Source organism: Hippocampus comes, unplaced genomic scaffold (genome assembly GCF_001891065.2).
Source record: "Hippocampus comes isolate QL1 unplaced genomic scaffold, H_comes_QL1_v1.1 scaffold22, whole genome shotgun sequence".
NCBI lineage: Eukaryota > Metazoa > Chordata > Actinopteri > Syngnathiformes > Syngnathidae > Hippocampus > Hippocampus comes.
Window position 1 is genome coordinate 5,516,107 of NW_017806175.1, and position 27,345 is coordinate 5,543,451.

At 43.3% G+C, this 27,345-nt stretch overlaps 2 protein-coding genes across 5 annotated transcripts in view; both read right to left on the minus strand.

Annotated features, from left to right (window-relative positions):
• Nucleotides 1–252: 252 nt before the first annotated feature.
• Nucleotides 253–22,936, minus strand: LOC109532154 (protein-glutamine gamma-glutamyltransferase K-like). Of its 4 annotated transcripts, XM_019896822.1 has the most exons (15): nt 22,812–22,932; nt 17,997–18,072; nt 16,620–16,900; nt 15,150–15,341; nt 11,854–12,105; nt 10,907–11,025; nt 10,732–10,839; nt 8,798–8,975; nt 7,649–7,787; nt 6,628–6,820; nt 6,174–6,327; nt 4,753–5,037; nt 3,471–3,631; nt 2,409–2,545; nt 253–2,301 (listed from the first exon to the last, which is right to left on the minus strand). In XM_019896822.1, the coding sequence occupies exons 3-15, from the start codon at nt 16,897–16,899 to the stop codon at nt 2,142–2,144; spliced, it is 2,358 nt and encodes a 785-aa protein (XP_019752381.1). In that variant the 5' UTR covers nt 16,900; nt 17,997–18,072; nt 22,812–22,932; the 3' UTR covers nt 253–2,141. The 4 variants fall into 4 exon arrangements, with proteins under 4 accessions (XP_019752381.1, XP_019752380.1, XP_019752382.1 ...); XM_019896821.1 differs by lacking the exon at nt 17,997–18,072 and having other exon boundaries at nt 22,812–22,936; XM_019896823.1 differs by lacking the exons at nt 17,997–18,072; nt 22,812–22,932 and adding an exon at nt 17,321–17,331.
• A 1,965-nt stretch (nt 22,937–24,901) lies between these two features.
• rabggta (Rab geranylgeranyltransferase subunit alpha) overlaps nt 24,902–27,345 on the minus strand; it is a 17,275-nt gene continuing 14,831 nt past the window's right edge. Inside the window, exon 17 of the mRNA XM_019896825.1 lies at nt 24,902–26,399. Within this exon, the coding sequence (XP_019752384.1) occupies nt 26,251–26,399 (149 nt within the window). The 3' untranslated portion in view covers nt 24,902–26,250. The remainder of the gene's footprint in view (nt 26,400–27,345) is intronic.

A 27,345-nucleotide genomic window follows, 5' to 3' on the forward strand; every position in this document is an offset into this window, starting at 1 on the left:
AGTCATATCTTGATATTGTCGGATTTGATGTTTCACAATATTCGTTGCATTATTATATTCGTTAATTTTTGGTCCTGTGATACTAACTGATATCATGATAGTATCATACCATAATATCAGCTGATGTGTGATATTACATGAATCATGATACCAGGTGTAGTTTCTCGATATTTTTTTGTCCCTGTTGTGTGGGTTTATAATGAATAATGCATGCATACAATTTAGTACCGGTAATCGTGAAAAAAGAGTGTGGTTTGTGAGTATGTATTGAAATAAACAAACACCAGTGGATGAGAAAATGACCTTTCGAAAGAAAAGAATAATTACAGCAGGACTGCACAAGGCTGCTATCATGGTCTAGCATTGTGTTGACTTTAAACTCTTATTACAGTTTGAACTAATAAAGGACTCTATAACTTCCTTTTAGCTACGTCAGCAGATTTTAGACGATCCCTCATTGATTTCCAAAACAATTCCTGAACAGTTTTCTACATTGAAAGATCAGTGAACCGGGATATTTGGCTGTCCTCCTCCTAAATGAGAAGCAGCGTGTTTGTTGTGATTTTCTGTTTTTTTTTTTTTCCTGTTCTTATTGCGGCCGCCTACATTTTGTCAGGCTGTTGAGTGCAAAATCGACACGCGTGCTCTTCATTTTAATGGGGGTTATTATCCAGTCAAGACGCAAGGCAGTGGCAAATCAGGCCTAATAATTCAACGGATCGACAACACCAATGTCCCGCTCGGCGTTTTCTATACAGTAGAGAATGTCGAATAATGTGTCTCTTATCCACTGAACTTTGACTGAATGTGTTGAACATTAAGCGCCTGGGGGGAAAAAAATGCACTCGGACTATACGGATGCATTAACAAACAAACTGCCAAACCTCAGACCTTGTGAAAACTTTGCCCCTGTTCGCGAAGAATAGTGGTGAATTTATTCAAATATGAATATGTGCTCCTCACATGCTGGAGTGCATCTGGTCCAGTTTTAATGTGCAATAATTTCAATGTTTTCTTACAGTTTGCTCTCAGCTCACATGATTCAAAATTCACCAGAAACGGAGCAAATAATTTTGTGATGATCCAATCTGATTTGTGATATTTGGCCGTATGGTGATACTATGTAATCGTATCATGATACCAATGGCAGCTGCTGTCCTTCGCTTGAATCTCAAGCCAAACAAATCAATTTGAGTCGCAGGTTGTATCTCAAGGCACCACCTCGTATCGTAAAATTACACTGATTTGTTACACATGCTGTATGGTGATACTCACCATATCATGATACTGCCATCTCAAGCTACTAACGGTATCATGATACTACTTATAATAATAGCTGTATTGAGATATCGGCGATATTGCGACAGTAAGCATATCATAATACCAGATGTATTATGATCATAGCTGTATAAAATACACTCTCTGGTGTTTTGCACAACTTTAGAGGTGCAGCTTTTAATTGTATTTATTTATTTTAAGCATTTTTGATTTAAATAGTATCTCAGGACAGTTAACGCGTTTCGACTCACTGTCGAGAGGTTCTGGATTTGAGTGCCACATGGATGATAGTACTCAAGGTTTCATTCAACCATCTATTCGTTTTCTGTAGTGCTTGTGCTGATTAGTGTCGTGGGTCATCTTGAGCATATCCCAGCTGACTTTGGGGTGAAGAAATGCAGGGTACACCCTGGATTGGTCACATATAGATAAGCATTCACGCTTACATTCACACCTTTAGTGAAAGTAACGTGTTTGGAATGTAGGCAGAACCTATGCTAGCGCTATGAAGGAGCGCTTGAATCAAGATTCGAACCCAGTAACATGGCGCTGTGAGGCTGTGACTTGCTCACCACTTTCTCACCCACATTGCCCTTCTCGAGCTTCCACTGTGTATTAAAAAAAGTTATTTCAACCTAATCATGCCCAAAAGCAAACTGGAAAGGACAAGGACTTAAAGCTTGTGAATTACTTTGTGTGAGTCCTAACTTACACTTGGACCTTCAGTCCTTTCCAAGGTGAAATCCAACATTTGACCGAAGGCTATTTTAGAAAAAAAAAATCCTTGTGGTGGCCAATGTCAGACGATATATAAAGTTTCACTATGCATTTTTGTTGCTCCTTTCGACAGGAAAGGTGAGTCACTATACCGCACCATAGTTCCTTTCGTGCACGGCGACATCCGTCACGCCGTGGACCTGCGTGAGCTGCTGGCAATGTAAAGACGCCAGTAATTTCCTGGGCCCGGCAAGCGTGGGTACCAAGTGCTCAGTCAGGGAGACGGTGGCTCGACTTCCGATATCTCTGAGGGGAGGGACGGGAAATGTCAGTTACAAAAGTGTGTGTGTGTGTGTGTGTGTGTGTGTGTGTGTGGGGGGGGACAACATAGTGTTGTATGTTTTTCCGCTCACCCGTAATGAATCTTTCGAGCGGTGGCAAGGCCAAGTCCCTCGACATGGAACATGACCGACTTCAGCACCTGAGGTAGAGGGTTAGTGAAGGAAATCTCCACCGCGATCTTCTCGCCGACAACGGCCTTCCCTACGGGCTGAACCAAAGAAGAAGTTCATTTTGCCTTAGTTTTGTTTGTTTTTTTTCCTGACGTGGTGTTTTTCTCCGGAGCGCCTGACATGACGTGGAAGAAAAACACGTGGCCACAATGTACAGTATTTCCCCTGCTACTGTACATCGCCAGTTTTGTTTGTGGAAGGTATCTAGTTTTCTATTCTGGAAATCACAACTCTATCATGAAAATCTACGATTTGCGATACCTTTGTCAGGGTTTTTAGAGTAAAGTGAGCCACGTTTATTATGAGGGGAATGTTCCAGAAATTCCATGTTATGTAAATATGAATGTACACAGTATGTGTTTATTAAAACTCTGACTTTAGCCACCGAATGACTGAATCAACTCTAATGGGTTGCTCAAAACACCTCATCGTATGTTCCAACACATCAGAGTGTAGTCTACAACGGCAAGTCAACACACGGAAGGGTTAACCTTTTTAGTTTAAAATGACTTACTTTAACCTCCGGGATCCCTTGCCATTCCCTGGCGTATGGCAAAACAAAAGATTTTTTAATTTTCTTTTTTTCACTTTGTCTCACAAGTCTAGCATCGGAGCTTGCAAACTCCCTTTTGTTGGTTGCGACCACGGCGTTAGCTGGGCAACAGCGATGCTTTACAATGCCACATGCAACAGTGAGGCGTTAGCGAGCAAAATTTTCCCATAACTAGAATCATTTCTCCATCTGCGTTCTTGTCCATTCCTCATCCTTATGATCTTATGAAACATCATAAGTCACGACCCAATTACTATTTCAATTGAAAACACAGTACCAATAAACGTGTGTGTGTGCGTGTGTGTGTATTTTGTGGCCACAAATAACTATTTTGTGGGCACATTACATCTATATAGTTGCCAGATTTTTACCCCAAGTCATGTCTATTTCATTTTTCCATTTGGGCTTACTTTTAAGAGTAGGTCTGGAGTCCTGAGTCGGAAACTGAACTGAGTGGCGAGGACCTGCTGTGTCTCCTTGACCCGACCTGACAATGTCAGCATGAGGGCGGCCTGGTCCACCAGTTGGTCCTTGTAGTCTTTGTACTCAAGGGTCCACTCCAAAACCTTCTCTAAAGGAATAAAGATGACACATCATATATATATATATAAAAAAAAAAAAAAAAAAGCCCACTGCGATCACACGAGTGAGTGACAGCAGTGCTGCTCGGTCTTACCTTTTGATATATTGTGTTTGTGCTCAAAACCAACAAAGGCAGACGGCGGATTGCCGAGACTGATAAAATTGTGGCAGACCCATCAGTGCCCTTCAAGGTTTAAATAAGATGGAAGCAGGACGCTACACTGCAAGCTCATCAACAATAAACAGACTCTTCATTGAAAAGGGAGCGCTGAATTCAATCGAGTAAGTTGGGAACTGCGAAAAACGCACTACCAACACATCAGTTAAAGTGAGACACGCTAACAAAAAAACAACAAGGACGACAGTGAGGGTTTTTATCCAAGAGGACACTGAGGGCAATGATAAAACGAGTGAAGCAGTAGAGCAGACACTGCAAAATAGATCACTGCAGCATCCAGAACAAAGGGGTCTTATGTTATGTAAGACAAAATGGCAGGCAGCAAGAAAATGGATCGTTGCTATAAAGCGGAGACCGGAGTTTTGCATTGCAGTGTCAAGAGCTAAGGGGTCTACTTTTATCCAAGAGAAATCTAAGGGCAGCCAATAAACGCAGGGCTACAACGAAATGCTAAATGTTTTTTTTTTTTTTTTTTAAATCCAAGAGGACAGCAGGGGCAGTTATAAAACTTTGCACTGCATCAAAGCAGGGACTGTGGAGTATACAAATGCATCTTTCTTTAAGTGTCTTCTTCTGTGCGAGAGGAGACTAAGGGCACTGAGAAGACATAATTCTGCAGCAAAGTGTAGACTGTAAAGTAAAATATTGCAGTACACCTTATATCCAAAGAGCAGTCAGAAAAGGAAGCGCTGCAGCCAAGCAGAAACTGTGGCGTATAATAGTTTTGTGTCCTGAGTTTAGAGGTCTCCTTTTATCCAAGAAGACACTCAGGTCTGCAAGAAAACTAAGGGTTGATGCAAAACCAAGATGATTGGGCTGTAATCCTGAGGCGTCCAGGATTAAGGAATCATCCATTGTCCAAGAGGAGACTAACATCAAAGAAAATAGGAAAGCCGCAACAACGTTTAGATTACAGAGTAAAGGGGACTCACCCTCAGCGGGCAGCAGTTCCAGATTGGTGTGGTCCGTCTTGACGGTGGCCTTGTGGACACCGGTGTAGTACATGATGGCCACTTGGCTGTGCAGGATGATGTGGCGCTGTTCTGCGCTGCTGTTTCTCAATGTTAGGGTCAGCTCAGCGTCCCGCCCCATTTGGGGACCGTCGCCATCCATGGTCACCTCGATGAGGACGTCCTCCACCTCGGGGGAGGAGTATGCGTCCGCCTTGGAGCCGTAACGACACGCCGTCTCTACGGCGATGCGCTCCGCCTCCGTTCCTGAACAGATGACATGGGGGAACCATTTCAAATTCAAATCAAAGATTTGCACTCTGACGCATACACTTACCAGCGAAACTACTAGAGTCAGTCAGACATGACCAAAGCACTCACCGGCGAGATCCAGCTCGTAGTTACACACAAATTTAAAGATCTCGTAAGATCCATTCTGCAGTTATGCATACACTCACTGGTAAGATGACCACAAATGAGACAGGCGAAGCGAAAGAGGGGACGGTTGAGGAACAGCCAAAACATGCACAGAAGCCAGCGAGTACAGCCTGTTAGCTAGGCCCCCTCCAGCGAGATCAAGCGGTCTGTTACGCAGACTCTCGCTGGCAACGTGCTGCTCACTGGTAGACACGCACTCACTGGTGAGATCCAACGCACTGTTCGACATGCACACTGGCTGGCAAGATCCTGTCCACTGTAACTTATGTTCTTGCATGGCAGAGCCAGACAATCTTTACGCGCACACTGGCTGGTGAGATCCAGTTCACTTCCACACGCACTCACCAGCAAGAGCAATCATTGGGTTATGCATGCACTCGCTGGTCATATGCAGCCCACTGTTGTACATCCAGGATGGTGCTATGCATACACTTGCTGGCCATATCTGTCCTGCTGTTACACACACACTTGCTGGGGAGATCCAGCTCGCTGTTATACATGCACTCACCAGCAATACCAGCCCGCTGTTAAACTAGCCAGAGAGATGCAGCACTGAGTTCGGCATACAATTGCTCGTGAGATGCAACCCACAATTGCACAGGCACTCGCTGGCAAGATTCAGCACCCTGTTATGCATACACTCGTTGGCGAGATCCACCCCACTGTTACAAACGCACTTGTTGGAAAGTTCCAGCCTTGTTACAAATGTACACTTGTTGGTGAGCTCCAGATAAGAGGCTCACACACGCGCACAAACACACACACACACACCAGCTGTTTCACGTATACACTTGCCGGCGAGAGAGCAAAAGGCAGCCCATGAATGGTTTCCATTTGTGAAAAATGTATTCTTCATATGACTGTACAACGAGCCTTTATATGATTTACAATGGGAAATATTATTTTTTTAAATTGGAAGTCAAGTAGGTAATCTGCGTGAATGTTTATCGTGAAGCCGGTGATACCTTCAGGATGCTTGTAAAGGTGTGTGATGTCGCTGCGTTCGTCCGAGCCGACGGCTTTGGTGCTGATGAGGTGGCCCACGACCTTTTTCTCGCTGTGTATCTTGGAGAAGGTCCCATCTGGGTTCCTCTGCCAGTAGATTTTATCGCTGTTCACCTGAGGATGCCCGGAAGGGAGAGGAAAAGAGAGGTCGGAACAGATGCGAAGTGTCACTTTTGACGGGCGCCATATGGCTGAGTGTTGATACACGGTGCACGCGCGTCTGCTGTCAACGCTCAGTCAGCCCTGTCCTGTACACACTCTGGTTTTGTCACTCGCGTAGGTGGCAAAGACTTTCTGTCTTGCGCTCGTAACATTGTCGGTTTGATTCCCCAGCCGGACTGTGGTGAAGGTACATTTACCCTTCAGCAAAAAAAAAAAAAAGCATCACGTCTGACGTAATCGCCATCGACTGACCTCGGCAAACACAAACTGGGCGTCGTGCTTGAGGAACACCTGACCGTTGCGGATGGCGGCGAGAGAGGCGGGGCCGCAGCGGAAGGTGCCCTGACTGGTCTCCTGGGGCGTGGCGTCCAGCGCTTGCCAGCCGCCCATTCCCGGGGGCAAGTCGTGACGAGCCATCCAGCACTCGTTCCACACGTGGAAGTTCCTGCACGGAACGCACGTTTGCAATCAATCGGCATCTCTATAAATAATACTGTTTTGAAATCTTAATTGAAAAATCTAACTTGTGTTTGAAATCCCAACCCAAGCTTAAAACCTGAGCTTGAAACCCTACACTCTTAAAACTATTGGCTCAAAAGTGACCCAAAGTGGATGAAATAACTAACCCAGTGCTGGGTCCAAAATGCACCGAGCCACTGCTGGGTTATTTGGATCCTGCGCCAAATAGAAAACGGCCCACACTGATGAGTTTCAGCTGCCATGAAATGGGTTATTAGGTTAAAAAGAATACAATGACACAGTCGAGGTGCGCAGATCCTAAATAAGGAATGAGGGCATTTAATTCGCTTGGAGCGCGAGAGTCAGTCTGGGCCAACTAAATAACATTCAACCATCAATATTCGTATGATTTATTATTGTTTACTTCTGTGCCTGGTCATACAATGTTGACACTCTAATGGAACTCTTAAATTTTTTTTGGTTGTTTTTTTTTGGGTGCACATTCATCACCGCAAACGCGAAGTGGCGACTTGGATCAATTTATTTCAGTCACGACCGCGTCACAGAACTCAATTTAACTATTCCGCCATGATGACACCAGAATGTAAGTCATCATTCTGGTCGCAAGGCTCACATGAAGCCAATATCACTCGCGCTGTTTTTTTTCTTCTTTTTTTTTTCCCCAAGATATATTTATTCATATATCACTTTTGGGCTCTGCACAAATTATCGATTTCCACTTGGATGAACTGATGTGTCACGATGAGTAAGAAGAGCAACAACACAGCACGGCGAGGATGGCGAGCGCACACACCAGACGGAGTCCGAATTCAGATGAGCCAAGGGCTGCAGGTCCTCGTCCAGGTACACATCGGTTGTCAAGGAGACGTCGGTGTCATGGGCTGAGCTGTAATTGGTCACCGTTCGGCTGGGAAGGCCCAAACACCTCAACACTGCACAGCACATAAAAGTCACGACATTTGCTTCGGTCAAAGCAACGCTGCTTGAAATGAAAAATGAAAAGTACAGCGGTACCTTGACTCGCAAGTTTAATTGGTTCCGACTCAAATCACTTGGATTTCATATTACCTTGAGCCATTGAACGGAATGAGAAATTCCATGAATTCATTCCAGCCTGCGTTTGATGCCAATTTTAAAATAAGCTAAAAACCAGCCGGCCCATTAATCAGTCGAGCCCTACCCTAAATTGCCAATCAAATACCTCTACTTCGACCTGGAAAAACGGATGCTACTTTGTGTAGCATCATGTTTGAGCCGCAGAAATCTATCCGCTTAAAGCCTCCGGTGGCTGAAAAATATCCCACCAGGTCACTTCGGCATTTTCTCCATAGCGGCCACACCTGCACACAGCCTGGGTCCACAAGCAGGTAGTCATGTGACCCTTTTTCCATCGCGCTTGTGACGTTTGGACACTTTACAATGACATAGCTCCTACTTTGCAGTTTGCCGGTGGAAAACCAAACACGTTCTTCTTAAAAGAACGTGTTAAGCACCAACTAAGCACAGAACTTGCTCTGGCACTGAACGAGCACCACGTCATTTTTGAATGGAAAAGGGGCAACATGAGTCTTTAAAAAAAAAAAATAATAATGTTTGTACACTTGCAGCGAACAATGAGGCTCTCTAAAGAGGCCACCTTACCTCGAAGCCCCAGTTCACATGCTGACTGTCAAGTCAGACTTTCTGAGAATTTCTTTAGTTATTTCCTTGTTCTTCGGCTCTTCAGCATGCACTCGTGGCTCACAATGAGGCGCTCTTCAGCGGCCACTGCAGAGGACTATCATTTTTGCTAACGTTTTTAGCATGGTTAGCTAACTAGCAGAGGGAGTGGCGACACATGCTGGACTCAAAAGTGCATCATGCAGAGCTGTTTTAACCATGTTCCAAAAAATGTGGGAGTAGGCGAATGCCGAACTGCGAATAGGTGAGCATCGTAACGCACCTGTGGTGACAACACCGGCAAAGATCCAGCACTGGCCGTACTTGACGGGGGTGCCGTTGTTTTTGTGGTATTGCGTCAGTATTTCCATACTTCCGCTCCAGACAGTCGGACATGTTCCTTGAATGTAATTCCCCGACCAGTTTCCCTCCACAACACCTTGGTCATCGCGAGAGTTGATCTACAGTCAATGATGACAGCAAATCATTTGAGGTCGAAGGAGACACATTATGCATACAATTAAAAACGATTCCCAGTTTTATTCATAACATGCCTGTGACAAACAAGGAATGAAAATAGCAAACATTCGCGGAGCGTGCAGGTTTCCGCCACAAAATTTTTCGTGGTCCAGTTTTGGCCACTGGTTTTGCGGCGAGTCAAAATCGCAGTTGCACATTGTGGCAACCAATCAAAATAAACAGAAACTTTCACACAGGGGAAAAATTCCTTTCCAGGTCGTAAGGGAGAGATACACAGCTGCCCACCATGCACCGCCAAGTGATAGAAATACATACTATATGCTGTACAAGAACACATATTGTGTTTTACATCAACACTTAACCATATTTATAAATTCGTATGTACTTGCGGATGGAATAGTGGATGAAGTTTGTGGTACAACTATACAAGCCTAATGTCATTTGGTGCGCTGGTCGGGTCCTAATCAGACTCGGGAGCATGGCAGAGTGTGCGGGGGTCTAAACGGCCCACCGCAATAATCGTGCAGTCGAGTCAGGCATCTACATATGCCACAGGAGAAGTGCTCGCTAACACCGATTCAGACAGATTGAATCGGCCTTTTATGAAATTGGAAAAAGTCTTAGATCTTTCAGTTTAGCTCATCAAAAATTGAAGGAAAAAAAACAACATATGGCCATTATAGTTTGCTCAGAATCAAGAATAACATTATTTTGCAGCTTAATTAGAGAGTATATTTAATCAGTCTGCTTCAAGGCAGCATTTTTCGTCTCTTGCAAACGTACACTACTCCGCCATGCCCTCAACTGCTAAGTTTGACTTTGCGACAAGGTAGCGCTGAAGAAAAAGCGAGCTCCCACAAAGACAGAAAAAGCATGGACTATTTTCGCTCAAAGAGGCAGCACTTCATCACCAAGCCATCCAATTACACCTGACACACACCAGAACGTTGCACAGGTTGAACTATGACTACTATAAATCTGATTCCCAAAAAATTGTACATGAAGGTTATAGAGTATTGCAAGCATTTGTCAAAATAATCTAATAATAGGTCTGACGGCGTGTAGAAAGGTTTTTGTGTGAGCGAGCCTTCCTCTTATCTTCAAATATTACGAACAAATTTTAATCTATGGGGTCAATTTGACTCCAGGGATAAATGGCTCCAGAAAATGTACATTAATTTGTTGACCTGTTTTTTGTTTCAAGTACTTTGCTTATTTGTTGAATGCATAAATACCCTCTTGATAATAAACATGATAATTGAGTTGAGCTGTCCTTTAGCGCCACCATCCGGTCAAACATTAAATTAGAATTAATGTATCTTAAAAAGTTTTTGTACTAATCTTTTCCATAAGAGGATGAAATCTATTGGTGTTGGTTATGAAATGACCTTTTTTCCTGTAGCGCCACCATCAGGTCAACATTTCTGTTTTGGAGTTAGGCTCTTGAAAATCTTTCTGAAAATTTTTTGCAGCTAAAGCAGCTTGGGGTCAAATTGACCCGAGGATCACCAATGCGGGCAATATGTGGTTAGGACATTGAAAAAAAAATCATGATCATTTTATGCTTAATCGATTGCCTCCATCAAATGAGGGAAACGTCATGAAATATGGAGCAAAAAAAAAAAAAAAAAGTCAACTTTTATTTTTTTTAACAATAAAAATTGAATAGGGTCAAATTGACCCCAAGGTTAATAGGAGGGCTCGGATATAATAGACCAAAAAATTCCAATTTCTCACCATGCCTGACACGACTCGCACCACATTGACAGGGTCCCCCCACCCAGATGGAGGAGTTCCACTTTTTTCCAGGACGAATAGACACGCGGCCAGTATGCCTTCGTCAAACTGAAAACCAAAACAAGGGCAAAACCTGTCAACGTGCGCTTTAAATTATTGATCACACATTCCTCACCTGTCCGTAGTCCCACGTCCGGACAGCAATTTGATCCTGCGTGCCGTAATAGATGCGCCCCACGTCGTTGAGGATGTACTCCTGACGCTCGTCTTCAGCGTCCATGAACACTGCGTCGTCTGACACAAGGAAAATAGAACCGTGCATTCACTTCGTTCAAGAAAAATAAATTACTATAACAAGTTCAGATTTTTTTTTGGGGGGGGGGGAATCTTTTAATGTTCGAATTATTTATCTATTTTTTTCGGGAGAGAGAAAAATTCCGTAATTAAGAAGAACAAAGAAATTTTGCCAGGACAAAAATGTTAAAGTCTCATCAGAATAAAGTAGCATTTTTTTCCCACGATAAAGTCGCAATAAAAAAAGTAACTTTTTAACATGGGAATAATATTATATATCATATTTTAACAAGTTAATGTCAAAAACACAATACGGTACTATTTTCTTGTAACGTTATGCCTTTTATTCTTGAATAGACGCCTTTATTGGCTAAAAAAAATCGGACTACAATCTCAAAAAAACAATCTAGTATTAAACTTTTGTATTACATTAATGTGCACTTTTTTTCTTGAAAAAAAGTTGTTTTTTTTCATGTGATAATATGCCTATTTTTGAAAAAGAACCAAAAAACAACATGCAGGGAACTGGACTCTTTTTGTTTGCTTTTTTTTTTGTTGTTGTTTGTTAGGTTTGTATTAGTTGTGCTTTTTCTTGTTTTCTGAAAATGTTCCGAAAAGACTTTGACAATTATGCTATTAAACTAACATTTCATTGGTCCGGTTTCCCCCATCATGGTGGTATACACTTTTTTTAAAAAAAAAAAAAACATTTTCCCCAAACCTGAGTTTCAGAACCACTGCAGTGTGGATGCCCTGACAGAAACCCAGCAGGGACACAAGACTAATACAGTTGCTGATTGTTCGTGTTTTTTTGTGTGTTTTTTTTACCGTCACACCAGGGGTTGAACAGCACATAGATGTCATTAGCCGGGTCATGTGCAGAAATAGCACGTCCACTCGGACACTCCGTTTCCACCTGGAGGCGATAGCGGCCGACGGGAGCGCTGGCCGAGGAGTTGATAGACAGCTTCATCCTGGCGCCGTCCAACTCCACAGGGGCGGCCTGCCAGCGGTTGTCCTGCAGCTCGTCCACCAGGGGGATAATGACGTGGGTTCCCTTTGACACCGTTGGCAGAGGCCCTGAGGGGGGGAAAAGCAGAGGCAGGCAGACGTGAACGTGTCTTGCTACGCCTCACAGATTAGCATGCCGCTGTTCGCAAAGTGTATTTATTCGGCTGCCACACCTGCATTCCGACCTCAGTCCTCAGTTTGCTTGGACTGGAAGTATCTCATGATTTAATTCCCCTCTCCATTGCCGTTATTCTAGTTTGCATCAAACAAGACCCTACAAATTATTCGACCAAGAAATGTGGTTATTATAAAAGAAACTATCACTTGTTATGGCAAATGGCAAATCAGACGAAGAGCTGCAGATGAATAATGTCAAAATATGCTTCAGAATAGTTGAACAGAAAATCCAGTTAGTAAACTAAGAACTGGGCACTAAAATGAAACTACAGCGGTACCTCTAATTATGAAATTAATTGGTTCTGGAAGAAATTTCTTCATGAGAAAATTTTCTCAGTAGAGATGCGTTTTCCATGTAAATACCCTTATCTGTTCCAAGCCCCCCCAAAATTCAGACATAAATGTTTTCGAAAGCATAGAATGCATCAAAATATGTAACAAATACATGTTACAAGTAGATTGCACAATAAATGATTTAAAATACAAAGAATAGAGTCAAGAATAAAAATGATCATTTCACTTTTAACTGCGTCCTCATCGTTTTTTTTTTCTCTTTTGTCCATGTTCTCTCTCACAAGTGGTTTTTGCCTGGCGTTTTGTAAAGAACTGATCCAAGGACGTTTGCTTTTGTCGGCTTTAACTATCCTTCGAAAACGTCCATGGCAAACATCAGCATATATTCGTATCTTGAAAGTTCTTTCGTAACAAAGGGCAATATTTTCCTGTTGAGGCGTTTTGTAACTTGGAAAAAAAACACTGTGCTGGGTAAAAACTGTGAAACTAATGTTTCAGATTCAAACTTGATAGCCAATGTAAAAAAAAAAAAAAAAAAGATAAATTACTGTGTGGTTTGTGGCTGCAAGGACACAGGTGGGATGGACAATGTCTCATTTCACTTTTTACCAGCACTCGTTTTCATTCACGCAACAGGTGACATCAGAAGAAAAACAGAATGGTCCGAGTGTGCTGCAATTTGTATATTTTCACACCACGTGGATTTTTTATTTGTTTCCTTTTCAATGGCAGCCTAAGATCCCGCCACTGGCAGATTGCACAAATCACCCGAGTCAAGTCGAATGGGCTCCAAATGGTTGAGATTTCACTCAAATGTGTGAAAAGTCAGCGCAGTTTGTTGTTTTGACTGGTGCTGTTTGTGCTCGGCTTCACGTGAAGACATCAGCAGTCAAACGCCTTTCAGATGTCGGGCGCGCCATTATTTGCCAGCTGGATGCGTCTTTGTGCTGTCACATCAAACGGGCTGGGACAGTGGAAAATGTGTCCTTCAATAGTCGTTCCCTTTTCATCCGCACAAAAAAAAAAAAAAACAAGAGACTAATTGCCTTGGCTGAGCAGGTTGTGCTTTGAATTGATTAATTTGTGCTTTTATACATCAACCTGCATTATACATGGATGTCCCACTTTCTTTTGGGGTTGGAGTCATCACATTGTAAATACAGTGGATAAGTGGCAATAGGCACCAGATTGGCCTGTGAATTATGAAAATCTGCATCTAATTGCTGCCCATAATAGCTGCATTGAAAAAAAGGGGGTGGGGGGTGGGGGGGAGAAAAAATCTCCAATATGTTTTTCTCCATATATTGGCGCCCGGAAAAAAAAAAAAAAAACAATATAAAGAATGTCTATTTGTACAGCACCATTCATACCCAAGGAAAATCAAGAGCGCTTTACAGATGCGACGAAATCATGATTCAAAACAAGATTAAATGAAAAGAGCCTTGGCGGAGGTCTTGTTCAACTCGATGCATTTCAAGGGTTCCGTGCATCGTGGGTTCCAAATACGGATGCACACCAACTCCGGTTAAGTCTCGCAGCCAAGCGTCACATGCAGCTCTAATTGCTGGATGTAGACGGGGGGCCCCTGTCGCGACATCTCCAGGCGATAAGCGCGAGTCGGGTAAACAGGAGGCCACCACTGCATCTGAGGCAAGTGCGACAGCGGATTGTCACTCGGAGGGATTTCTCAGGACCCAGCGCTCGGAATCGGCTCTCTATCCGGAACGTAGCAACCAAGAGCGGTTGCCATAGCAATAGTAGCCCAAAAATTCCCCCCACACCCCACCACCAACTCACCCTTCCTTTCTTCCATCGCTCTCTAGCTCTCTTTTTGTCAATCTGCCCCTTCCCATCTCGTGGAAGAAATTGCAGCAACACATCGTTATTTCACTCGCCAAATCCGAAACCTGTTGGCGTTCTTTTGCGATTTAACGGCTGCCATTTTTAGACAAGAAGGCGGCCCAATGTAGGGGCAATTCTCACACATGGAATTAGAATTCCCACTCATGCCTCGGGAGAGGATGTGGCCAGCGATAGGAAGTAATGAAGCGAATTTTTTATTTATTTATTTATTTTACTCGACATAAGTAGATTTTTTTTCCCCGTTATCTGTATTTTACTTGAGTACGGTGGCGCCTGAAATTGGAGTGACTCACTTCAAAATAAGCAGCACTTTGGCAATTATCGAACAAGTGTTCCAAACAGAGGCTTCGAGTTGTTGAACCGCCACTTGCGGTTGAAGTTTACCGTCAAATTAAACTTAAAACAAAGACAACTCCTCGTGTTTTGTTACAACAACCAAATAACTGCCTAAAGAAAAGGCTCACTAACCTAATGCTAGTCATTGACGTGCGAATGATTAGCATCTATGGTCGTGATGTCGGAACTCTTTAAGCAAGATGTTTGAATACAAACGACGGAGTAGCACGTGTAGATATACAATATCACAAGCACATATTCTTTGTCCTCTAGGGACAAAAGCCTGACATCATCGCATTTTACTAATTCTGTGAGAATAGTGATAATGTGAATATATGAGATGTGTTATACTGCCCCCCGGTGGCCAAGGCAGACGTTTTACTCTTCCTCCACTTCATGATGAATACAGATACAGTGCTGTGAATCACAAACACTTGACTAACCCGTTTTTAATTCCAGGTGAAGTTTGTCCGCGTCGGGCCGGAACGGTCGCGAGAGGGTGAGCCACATGTGGAATGTCTGCCCTCTCCGGATGATGAAGTCGTCGCATTGGTAGAGGTGCGTGCGGTGCGCCAGGCGCTCGGCTCCCGTTTTGCTCCTCATCAAGTCGATTGATTTCACCTTGAGGGGCAACTCTGTGAAAGCCGAGCACACAGGCAGATGAGAGTCGACCGGGGATTTCCAACCATTGAGAGATCAGGTGTGCCACAGGAAAATATCCACTTTCCCGTAATTGCATCATTTGTTCATCTAACTATGCGGCGACGTATAGCGACAGGTCAGACACAGAACAATTCAATGTTCTTCCACTACATGGCAGAGGGGACAATCAACCACTGAACAGAATACGGTACTCGTTTATCCCAGGGGCTACATTCCATATTCCATAAACTTTACATATATGACCAATACAAAATATGCATATGATGTGCAGGTACGATGTTTGTCCACTTGGGGTCACCCTCCTCATGCTTTACACTGTAGTATGTGTAACTTGAGTGACATGGGAGTCAACGAACACCCTGCTCCCACCCCCCAAAGATGCCCAAAGATGTCACACGATAGCAGCAATGCACTATTTTTGGCTGAATGTGGTTCCTCAACTCACTTCAACACAGTGATTTGGCACCAAGGTGCCATAAGAGTGAGGTTTAGACTCAAGAGTCAAATGCTCTTTTAAATAATTCCTTGGGACAAAGATGCTACAAGCGGGTGGAAAAGCACTACTTTCATCTCCATGAAGCTCCTCAAGTCACCCTACCATAGCTCCCTGGATCCCAAGATTCCGCTCAAAATCAGCGGATGTTAGTTCTCCCACCAAAGGTTGAATTAACAAATGCCGAACCCCAAAAATAATTTGGTTCACTGTAAAGGAATATCATGAAACCCAACCTATTTCCTGTTTTTATGCTCACGGCCAAAGCATTACTCCGGTGTCATCTTGGTGCTTAGGAATGTTGATAATGTGAGTTTAAGAGCTTCATTTAGAAAAAAGTCAATCTTGTGACCAAAGTAGCAAGATTGATTTAAAATACAAAGAATAGAGTCAAGAATAAAAATGTAGAAGTGAGTTGAAGAACGCCATTTAGACAAATGTAGTGCTTTTCCACCATTATGGGGCTAACACAGTATGTTGAAGTGAGCTGAAGAGTTTAATTTAGACAAAAGTAGTGCTTTGCTGATACTGTCTAGCATCCTTAGGCAATTTGCCAACATTTGGGGATTTTCACTGATTTGCTGCAGGGCTCTGTCCCTGGCCCACGCCATATTTTTTTTCCTGACATTTTGTTTAATGGTGTGCTTGGGGATATTTGACGGTAATTCATACAGTATGCCATTGCTGAATGAAGGTTGGGAAGCAAAGGAGGAGACAATAGACAATGGACAATCCGGCGACCTTGCCAGGTTTGTACCTCTGAGCTCGCTATCGCCCGGCGCAGGCGTTTTGCCGGGCTCCCCGTGGTCTTTGACGTCTTCCAGGTTCGTCACTAGTGTGTTGGCGATTTCGTCATCGGTCTCGGCGCAGCAGCACTGACCCACGCGGCGCAGCCACCGCCGGCACGCAGTGTCTTTGGCCTCCTTGGGGGGCTCCTCGGAGGCCTCCTCGGTGTCCTCGTCCACCGCGGTGAAACTGACGCTTGGGAATCGACCCACGGCGGACATGTTTCGAAAGGAGTGCGTCTCCGCGGGCATCCTGAGAAAAAATTGGATAACCGGACTCATGATTTGCAGAGTAATTTTTCCACGGTAATTTGAAACTTGAAAGTTAAGAAACGTACTGAATGTCTTGCACATGTAGTGGAAATAAAAAGTAAGCATACGCCTGTTTTATTGCCATGTTCTTATGATATTTAAAAAAAACCCAAAAACAATCATTTTGAAAAATTTTCCACCATCAATGTGACCAAAAACCTGAACAAATTAACAATCGAGAAGTGGGTGCATGAGTGTGGAAGGTATTGTGTACAAAAAGTACAAAACAAAACCTCCAGGTTTTTGCTCACAGACAATAAAATGTCAGTGGGGGGCCAGTAGAACTGCCGAATTTTAATTGGGGTTAATCAGAGGTACTGTAAATGGTGGCAGGTGTGTGCCAACTCCCATTTAATATTACTTTGAATGTCCATCCAGCCATCCATTTTCTGGAGTCGTGCCTATCCCAGCCGTCTTCGGGCAGTAGGTAAGGGACACCCTGAACCGGGTGCCAGCCAATCGCAGGGCACACAGAGACGAACAACCATCCGCGCTCACACTCACAACTAGGGACAATTTTGAGTGTTCAATCAGCCTGCCATGCATGTTTTTGGAATGTGGGAGGAAACCAGAATACCCGGAGAAAACCCACACAGGCACGGGGAGAACATGCAAATGCCACACCGGAAGGCCGGAGACGGAAACTAACCCTTGACCTCTGAAAACCCGGTACCTCTGCACTGTGAGGTCGACGCACTAACCACTGGACCACCGGGCTTCCTAATATTTCTTCATTATATTATTTACGTCTCATTATTTACTGTCCTGTTGTCGCTTGCGGAGTTTTAATGCGTTGCATTGGATGTGTGCCACGTGAAATATAGATGGTAATATAGTCCCCCCCCAAAAGAAAAATGATTCAGACATTAAATCATAATTAGAGCCGCAGTGTAAATCCAGTCTTAAGTTAAACGTTCAACACCTCCACTGATTGATCTTAGAACCTGGCCCGACCACGGACTCCAATCCGCCTCTTAAGCCTTCTGATTAAAACGCCGCTCAGATGTAGCTTTAGAACAAAATTAGCGATGACTCACTTTTAATTAGCACTATCAGCCTTTTGTTTCCTGACAGCCTTGCTTCCCCCTCCTCCTCCTCTTCATGCCCATTGCACTAAAATCCGCCAACAGCAGCCACCGCAGGGGGGAAGTGGGTTTAAAAAAAAAGAAAAAAAATTTAAGTATCCTTCAACCATAACCTGTGGCGTTAAGACGGAAATTATGAACGCGTTTAAGTAGGATTGGAAAGAACATGCGAAAAAGATTTGTCACAGCAGTCTTATAATTACATCCTTTTGTCTGCTCATTACAGTAATCTTTCAGTCTCCCCAGGCTTGTTCTGTACAATATTGTATCAATGCACCCACTGTGACACAAAAAAAAAAAAAAAACGTTTCTTGATTCAATTAGAAAATGGATTAATTTCATTGTCTCAGCACACACTATGAGTGTTTGTCTTTGCAGAAGCAAAGTGAAATTTCTGGTTCATCCATTCATTCCATTATCTGAACCATTTATCCTCGCAAGGGTCGCGGGTGTGCTGGAGCCCATCCCAGCCGTCTTCAGGCAATAGTTGGGTTACACCCTGAACTGGTTGCCAGCCAATCGCAGGGCACACAGAGACGAACGACCATTCATGCTTGCAGTCATTCCAAGGGATAATTTTGAGTGTTCCATTAGCCTGCCATGCATGTTTTTGGAATGTGGGAGGAAACCTGAATACCCGCAGAAAACCCACGCAGGCACGGGAGAGAACATGCAAACGGGAGAGAACGTGAAACAAATGTTTATCAGTCATCATCGTGAGCGTGTTTACCGACTCCATACTACACCACGGGGTCCAAAAAAAAAAAAAAAAAAACTACTCAAGATTGTAATAGTTTTTCTTTCATCCCCAGTGTTGTTCCCGAGTGATCAGAAGCGGCAAATACTAAATTAGTGCGGTGATCTCATCAAAGGGTCTCGAGATCTGGTTCAATAATGTCAACTTTGATTGATGAGCGGAAAAAAACGGTGAGGAAGTGAGCGTGTGCTTTGATTTACAACTCTGTATGTGTTTACTTTCAAAATTAACTCACACTACATTGTTAAAAAAAAAGGGTCATTTTTGCGGGCTAAAACAGTCATTTACATTGGAACAACTTAAAAAATACATTATTGACCTTTACAGCAAAAATGTTCATTAGCACAACAAAGCAAGCAAGTTTGCTGAGTAGTTTTTACTTCTACATATCTTCAAGTTGGTTCTACAAACTCCGAGCAATACTTTGTTGAAAACGCGGGAAAGTCAATTTTCATATGAGCAAAACTAGAAATATTTCGTTGAATTGCCCAAATTAAAATTTTATCAAGGTTGCCTTGAAATTTTGTATTCACCCAATTGTTTTTACAGGAGCACTCTTCTAAATCTCATATAAATTTATATGTTGTTGTACATGCTTTTATTTATTTTACAATTCAAAACTTTATGTCTCAATTATTTATCCATGGCATGCTTCCGTCAAAAACAATGACATCACACTTTTTCTGTCCCTGTCGAAATCGGCCTGATTTCAAGAGGCAATCCTGTCTCGCGCAAAGTAAGCCACTGCTCACCCCACCCTCTTTTGCTTTCATTACCACGGCAACTGTCACATGAAGTGAATATAAACCATAATTCAATCGAGTGAAATCCCAGATTGCATTTTCATTGATGGAAGCAGCACTTCATTACTGAGCTGTGATGTGCACTGCCTCGCCAACAGCGGCGCTTTGAAGGAAAGGAGAAAAAAAAAGCGACGCGCCAACAATGGGCTTGCGCTGCATTCATATGAAAATGGCATCCGGACAATGAGTAGGCTGCAAGCAGACAGACAGGCAGAGAGACCGACAGACAGTGAAGAAAACACCTCCCTTGAATCTCGAGTGCTTCACGCCGCTATACCGACTGGCTGCGTACCCTTTAACAATGGGTCCCCCAAAAAAATAAATAAATCCACAACAACCCGATGAACAGCCGAGATAGGCGCAAAAAGATGACAATCTTCTTTTGACAAGCTGCATAATTCACACTCGGAATGGCTTGGCGAGGACAAAGTCAATGAAGCCAAATGAAACATTTTGAAGGCAAATAGGTTTCAATGTTTGAAGATATTTTTTGTGGGTATTTATTCAATACTAATCGCTAACCCAGCCTTTGATTATTAGGTCTGTTGTAGATGAAAGGATTACATTGGAATTAAAGATAATTTTCAAATGACATTCCAGGCCTTTGTTTTAGGAAAAATCTAACATAATATATTTTTAAGACTATGAGAGTACCACTTTATTTCTATAATAAAAGTCATTCATGGTAATAATAATAAAAACAAATAATTGCCCCCCCCACCCCCAAAAAAATTACAATAAATAAATAAACCTGTCTCTGGTTTTGCATCGGCAGGCAACGGCATTGCTTTTCTCTTTTGACCGGGTGGCCTGGCTAAATGAAGCTCCTCCCACTCAGATCGACATAGTTCCTCGACACCAAGATGTCACAAAACGGTGCCAAAGTAATACTTTGGAATTTTTCAGTGAATGACGGAGGATGCTCATCACTCAATGGCAGAAAGCGCAATTAAGATGTGCATCCATAGGTTGCCATTTATCCAACAGAATCATAACTTTGTGTTCAACTGAGACGAGATGATCACCATAATTTAAGTGAACCGTATATACCATCCATCCATCCATTTTCTGATCCGCTTATCCTCACAAAGGTTGCAGGGGGTGCTGGAGCCTATCCCAGCCGTCTTCGGGCAGTAGGCGGGGGACACCCTGAACCGGTTGCTAGCCAATCGCAGGACGAACAACCATCCGCGCTCACACTCACACCGAGGGACAATTTTGATTGTCCAATCAGCCTGCCATGCATGTTTTTGGAATGTGGGAGGAAACCGAAATACCCGGTGAAAACCCGCGCAGGCAACATTCAAACTCCACAAAGGAAGATCGGAGGCGGAAGTGAACCCACGACCTCTGCACTGTGAGGTCAACGCGCTAACTACTGGACCGCCACTGTATATATATCTTTCCATAATAAATAAATAAATGGGTAGTGTGTTGTAAGATCTTCTGCATATAAAACGTGCCTTGGCTCACGTTTCACCGGCCACCACAAGCAGGGAAGACTCAGTGTGTATGTTTCCTGCAGAGCGGCCCCCTCGTGCACACAAGTGAAAACGTAAGCCACTCTTGGCACCTGCCGCGGCAACAATGTTCGCTGGATTTAGTGGTGCACAGTGATGCCGCACGTTGGGAAGATTACAGTCTGCATCCGCCCAAACAAACAAACAACAACAAAAAAGCCATTGAATGCAGCAGCATAATACCCCAAAAAATGTTGTCGGTGTAGCGCAGCGATATTCTGTGCATGTTAAGCGTTCACCAAGCAGATTCCGTCACCTGGCGCGCAACATTCCAGCCAACCAGAAGCCTTGAGCGCAGAAAATTCCTTGAATGAAGATCATCCGACATACAAACAACAACAAAAAAAAGTACAAACAATCCAATATGGCTTCCTACGGGATGCAACCAGGCCCACTTGTGACCTGCTTTGCCTGCGGGCTGCTTCTTGTTGAGGAGGGCTGGCACAAACAAAAGGGAACATTCATTTTTGGAATGTTGCGCTTAAAGGCTTGCCAGCGTTGCAAAGATTACACATTGTGCTTGTTGTGTGCTCGCCGCGGATTTAATTCAAAGCAGCGGTGCCAACAAACGTACAAAGTCAAGTAGCCTAAAAGTGGCACACTTTGGATAACCGTAGAAGCGGAAATCGGCGGGACACAAGAACGGGCCTTGCTATTCAGAACAAGATGAGGAAGAAAGATGAAAAGGGTGCTTTTCTCTTGTTTTGATTCATGACGAAATGAGAAAAAAAATACATCTGTCATCATTTGTCGGATACTTTTCGGCGCATATTGAGGAGTTTGATTTCTTTTTAGGAAAGGGCTGCATCAACAAGATCATTTTGTTTTCCTTTACGAAAAGTGCAACCACAATAGTGTTTCTTAGGAAAGGTTAAAACCAATATTTTGTTTCGTTCTAGGAAAGCACAGCACGGGCGACACGGTGGACAACTGATTAGCAAATCTGCCTCACAGTGCAGAGGTGCAGGGTTCGATTCCAGCTCCGGCCTCCCTGTATGGAGTTTGCATGTCCTTCCTGTGCCTGCATAGGTGTTCTCTGGGTACTCCGGTGTCCTTCTACATTGCAAAAACATGCATAGCAGGCTAATGGCACACTCTAAATTGTCCCAAAGTGTGATTGTGAGCGCAAATGGTCGTTTGTCTATGTGTGCCCAGCGATTGCTTGGCAACCGGTTCAGGGTGTCCCCCGCCTACTGCCCGAAGACAGCTGGGATAAGCTCCAGCACCCCACACGCGACCCTTGTGAGGACAAGCGGATTAGAAAATGAATGGACGGATGAAAGTACAGCACCAAGTTGATCTGCTTTTTTCAAGAAACTGACAAATTAACAGTTTGCCATCTTTTTAGGGCAAGTGCCACATCAGTAATTTTTCTTTTTACCAAATGAATGACAGACAAATCCACCGGTAACAAGTTCACGAGTGTGAATCATTATGCCCAAAATTACAAATAGCATTTGTTGTTTTGTTTTGTTTTTTTCTCTTTGGCGCCAGCGAGTGGCTCTTCAGTTACCACTGGAAGTCGTGCTAGCATGTTGGGCTTACGTAATCACTTGGCATGGCAATTGACACGACACACAAAGTGAAAATATCATGCACGTAAAAAGTAAGGTTGAATGCAAGTCATCACCAAAAGGCCCAACAGTTCCCACAAACTACAAAATGAAGGTATGGTACAGCGACTCACTCGACTCAGTGGCAGACAAAGTGGGACACACAAAAAAAAAAAAAAAATTAAAAAACGTTGCGCGTGGGAGAAGGAAGAAGAAGAAATTGTCTTTCTTTTCCTGAAGGCTTTGCGGCGTTTCTGAGACGAGTTGCATGTTCACACCTCTTTTAAGTAGTGCTCAGAGGCTGAGGGCACACCCCTCCTACCACACACGCACACGCACACACATATTTGAATGTTACGTGTTGGCAACTTCTCCAATGCCAGCTTTTGATTTGTCGCTTGGATTAAAAGCAAGTTTAAAACTGGTTCTTTCATTCGCATTCTTACTCACTTCATCTTTACCTCGACGTGCCCCCCTCCACCCCTCTCCCTCCTTACTCATCCTCTTGCGCCACAACGTACGTGAAGAAGGCATCCGGGCGGGACATCGACACCTTTGTGAGTAAGAGAAAGGACGGAGGAAGAGGAGGTCATGGCGGTTCATGCACGACACAGTCTGACTGAAATGACACATTCGATGAGGGATTCATACGTCATCTGCACTGGCTAGTTAAATGGCTTTTCAGAAAGTTCACTATGAAGTCTTTGTAGTAAAAATGGAGTAAAGTCATTCTACTCACCCGCTGAAGATGACCCACGGTGCACATGACGGGAGAGGGAACATGGGAGGGGTGTTTGCAGGATGATAAAGGCAGTAGTGTTTTGTAGACGAAAAAAATAAAGGCAGAAAAATTCCACACCCCAATTAAAAAAAAAAAAAAAAAGTACTTTTTTTGTGTGTTTGTTTTTGCAAACATACAGTGAAACTTTTTTTTTTTTTTTTGCAGCAAAGGGTTAAGGCGTAACCCTCCATCAACACATTCCAGTTGCGTCACTTTAGCTTTTGTTGTTCTTTCGATAACATAGTATGTTGCAGCGTCCAACAATTCAGTGTCACAATCCCATGAAAGGCAAAGGCACTCCCTTCTCTTGAAAATACCTGAGCGGGTCAGTCCGATTCATATATAAACCACACTGGAAGCGTTCACGGTTAAGGCAAGTGACACCATTTAATGTTCCGTTATAGATCTGTGGCGACAGGGGAGCTTCATCCCCGACATGTACAAGAAATGTTTTGCGCCACCGAGCGGTTTGGTAGTGCACGACACGTGACAAGTAGGCAACGCCGCAAGCATCAGTTATAGGCCACAGATATTAAAGCAACAATAAGAAATGTGCAAATCACGTTTTTGTGTGCGTCGAGCCATCGCGGGACATGGATTAGCATTAACGCTAACATTTCAACTATACATCGTGATTGCGGTGATGAGTAATGGAGTGAATGAGATTTTTTTTTTTTTCCATTTCTGACATTTAAGGGTAATGGGTCAAATTGACCCATTGCAAAGCTGTTTTTTTAAAAGAAGTCTGGTGGCTGAATAGATGGAAGCAACAAAAAAACATTGACAAAAATTGAGAATAACTGAGTTAACACTGTTGTCCAACAATGTTGATGAGGATTCTACCCCCACCTCACTCCCACCTGTTTCTGACCTAAAAGGTCAAACTGACCCACTCCAACCTTCTGTCATATTGGTGGTAAAATTAACCAACTGCAAATGATTCTGTCTTTAAAAAAAAAAAAAAATCGTGGCTTACAAAGTGTCAACATAATGTTGAAAATGCAAAGTGAGGTGATTTTTTTTCACTTTTCCAACGACGGGTCATATTGACCCAGGAATGTTAATGTTGTAAAAGGAAGGTTAAAGTAATACATGATGTAATTTGATACGTTTTGGTCCTGATACAACTATTTTAAAAACTTGCATTATGCATTTTGAGCATTCATGTGACCCTAACGAGGGCAAGTGCAACAGAAAATAAATGGAGAGCTGCGTTGGGACCTTTTTTTACTTTTTCTTTTAGTAATACAGGATATTTTTAAAATATTATGTCCAGTTGGATCCATGCTCTGGCAGGCTGGTTATGGCCCATGGGGCATGAGTTGGTTTCGATTTTTTTTTTTTTTTAAACCCGTACAATCACTGGTTTGGCTTCTTTATTTTCCACATTTTCTCCTGTCATTGTGTGGTTTAAAACAGAGCAGTGACGACCCTAATGAGCCCTTTTGTTTGTAAGCAGCCTAACTAAAAAAGATTGTGAACAGACTTGATGAGCAACTCCACCCCCCACCCCACCCCACCCCCGGCACGTTTGAGGATCGCTATTCACGAACACAAGACGTTAGTCCAAAGATATATGCCAAAGTGATACACATCAACTGAGATGCACGCTTTGTGTGTCAAGGGAGAAACTAAGTTTAGCCTGGGTTGTTATGGAGAGTTTTTGCTGTACACACACTTTGGATACACTATTATGACTATTATTTTTTTTTTAATAAAATCATCTATAAAGTATTTATTTTTAAAGGTCATATTATCAAATGGGTTTGCAATGTTAGTACTTTAGGATGATAGTTTGTGGTATATTTACTAATTAAACAATTAATATAAGCAGTTATTGATAAACATCTTGAGAGGGGCATTAAATTATGGTGTTTCACGATTTCCTGAAGGGCTCGGTCCCTCATCGGGGCAAAAGGCTTCAAGTATAACTGCAGTCAACCCTTGAGTGGTTTTCTAACAACTAGTCGTACTCGAACTCCCCCTATTGGTAAGAAAAAAAAAATCACTGCCAAAGTTCGCAGCTGACTTGTATTTAAACTGCAAGTTCAATAAATTTGCATTTAATCTTGTGAATGTTTTTAAACATTTCAGCACAATATGTATTGTGCGCAATACATTTGAAGGGGATATTTTTTTTCTCTCTCCATTTTAACATGGCATTCAAACTGCATCCTGTTGGAGTGGCTTACAAGAATGTTCAATGCACTCATTTTTGATGAACATTGAAATGCCTTCAATGCCACTGCATTTTGACGTTGTGTAGTTTTTTTTTTTTTTGTTTTCTTTTACGATGGCACTCGTTGGAAAACATTTAAGAACTGCAGAACTCGGTCACATTGAGCTCTGCTCACATCGTCACACCGCATGGAGCGCCATTCCCGTTTCTTACTGTTGCTTTAAGTGTCTCTCAAGCTTATAAAACGTGATCGCGCGGATCCATCCACACACTGTCTATGATTTCCATTATTGCAGCTTTTGCACCATGCATTCGGAGGTATTATCGACCTTCATTCACCCATTCTGCGGGAAAAAAAAGCAGTTATGACTCAACCACACACACACACACACACACGCACGAACAACACAGACTTTTCATTATAGGTGTTTTGATATCCGCCTTCAGAGGCATTCAGACGAGTGGGGGCTGTTTTGATCAAATTTCCACCAAACAAGTGGAAGTGACAGCACACTTGGTAAAAAAAAAAAATTATCCACTCACTCCTTCACAAACCAGCCGCCAGCGGCAGCGTCATCCTTGAGTGACGGGCCCGCCGCCCGCCGCCGGCGCATCAGAGCAGGAGGCACGCCACGGAAGGCAGGAGCTCCGCGAGGTGCGACTCGGCGTCGGCGCTCTGAGTGACGGGGTTGCCGCGGAGATCGAGAAGCCGCAGCTTGGGGCAGGTGGCGAGCGGCCGGAGCGCTGCCAGCGTGGCGATGTCTGAGTGTGCGGGGTTAAAGAACAAGTCTGTTTATGGGGGTGTTTGTTGAGGTGAGACGTGGTGATGAATATGTCTTATCATCTGCAGTCTTGACACTAAAGCAAAACATGGAGCCCTAAAAGAGACACAGCGAAAAGAGAAAGCCAACATACATTTGTTGAAGTATCCGTCCATCGCGCCAAGTTTCATTTTTTTTTTTTATAGCGCTTGTCATGTTCAAGGTCATGGGAAATCGGCGCATGTCGACGAAAAATATTTGCCACCACATGACTTCTGAGTTGAAATGCAATTGGAGGGGAAAAATACAGAGCCAAGGTTCACACACACACACGCACGCACGCACGCACGCACGCACGCACACACACACACACACACACACACACACACACACACGCCCTCATACAGATGTACATATGCTTTCATGCAGCAGTCTGGCACACAGTGCCACACACACACACACACACACCCTTTGAGAGCAGACTTGGTAATTACTGTACATGCCCACCCTGCCATCCAATGTTAAAAACAAACAATCAAACTTTAAGGGGTTAACGTGCCTGATATCAACTGGGATGGATTAAGTACAAGTGCCATAAGAAACGGACGGAGAGAACCTTTCACAAATTCATCAAATGTGTTATGAGGAGCTCCGAGGATAACACGGCGATCTTGTTCAATTCTTGGAATGGTGGATTTAAGGATTAAGTGTCATTCTTAAGGACAAATGATGACTTAAATTTGGAAAATCCAATTTAAGCCTTTTAAAGGCTCGGGCCAAAAAAAAAAACCAAAAAATCACATGAATTACAATACAACTTGGACGATAAGCGTACACACCGAGAAATCTCGGCTTGGCATGATTGAAGCACATTTTAATTACAATTGCACTCTCATTTTGAGAGCATCCCTTGTGCAGAACGCCTTTCGGGACCCCCCCCCTCCCCC

Excerpts from the sequence above, each read along its gene's own strand:
- LOC109532154 (XM_019896821.1), bottom strand. The coding sequence starts at position 16,899 with ATGCCCGCGGAGACGCACTCCTTTCGAAACATGTCCGCCGTGGGTCGA. Across the intron at positions 3,632-4,752 it reads GGAACTGCTGCCCGCTGAGG|AGAAGGTTTTGGAGTGGACC; the intron begins GTGAGTCCCCTT and ends TTATTCCTTTAG. Across the intron at positions 2,546-3,470 it reads CTCCAGACCTACTCTTAAAA|CCCGTAGGGAAGGCCGTTGT; the intron begins GTAAGCCCAAAT and ends TCTTTGGTTCAG.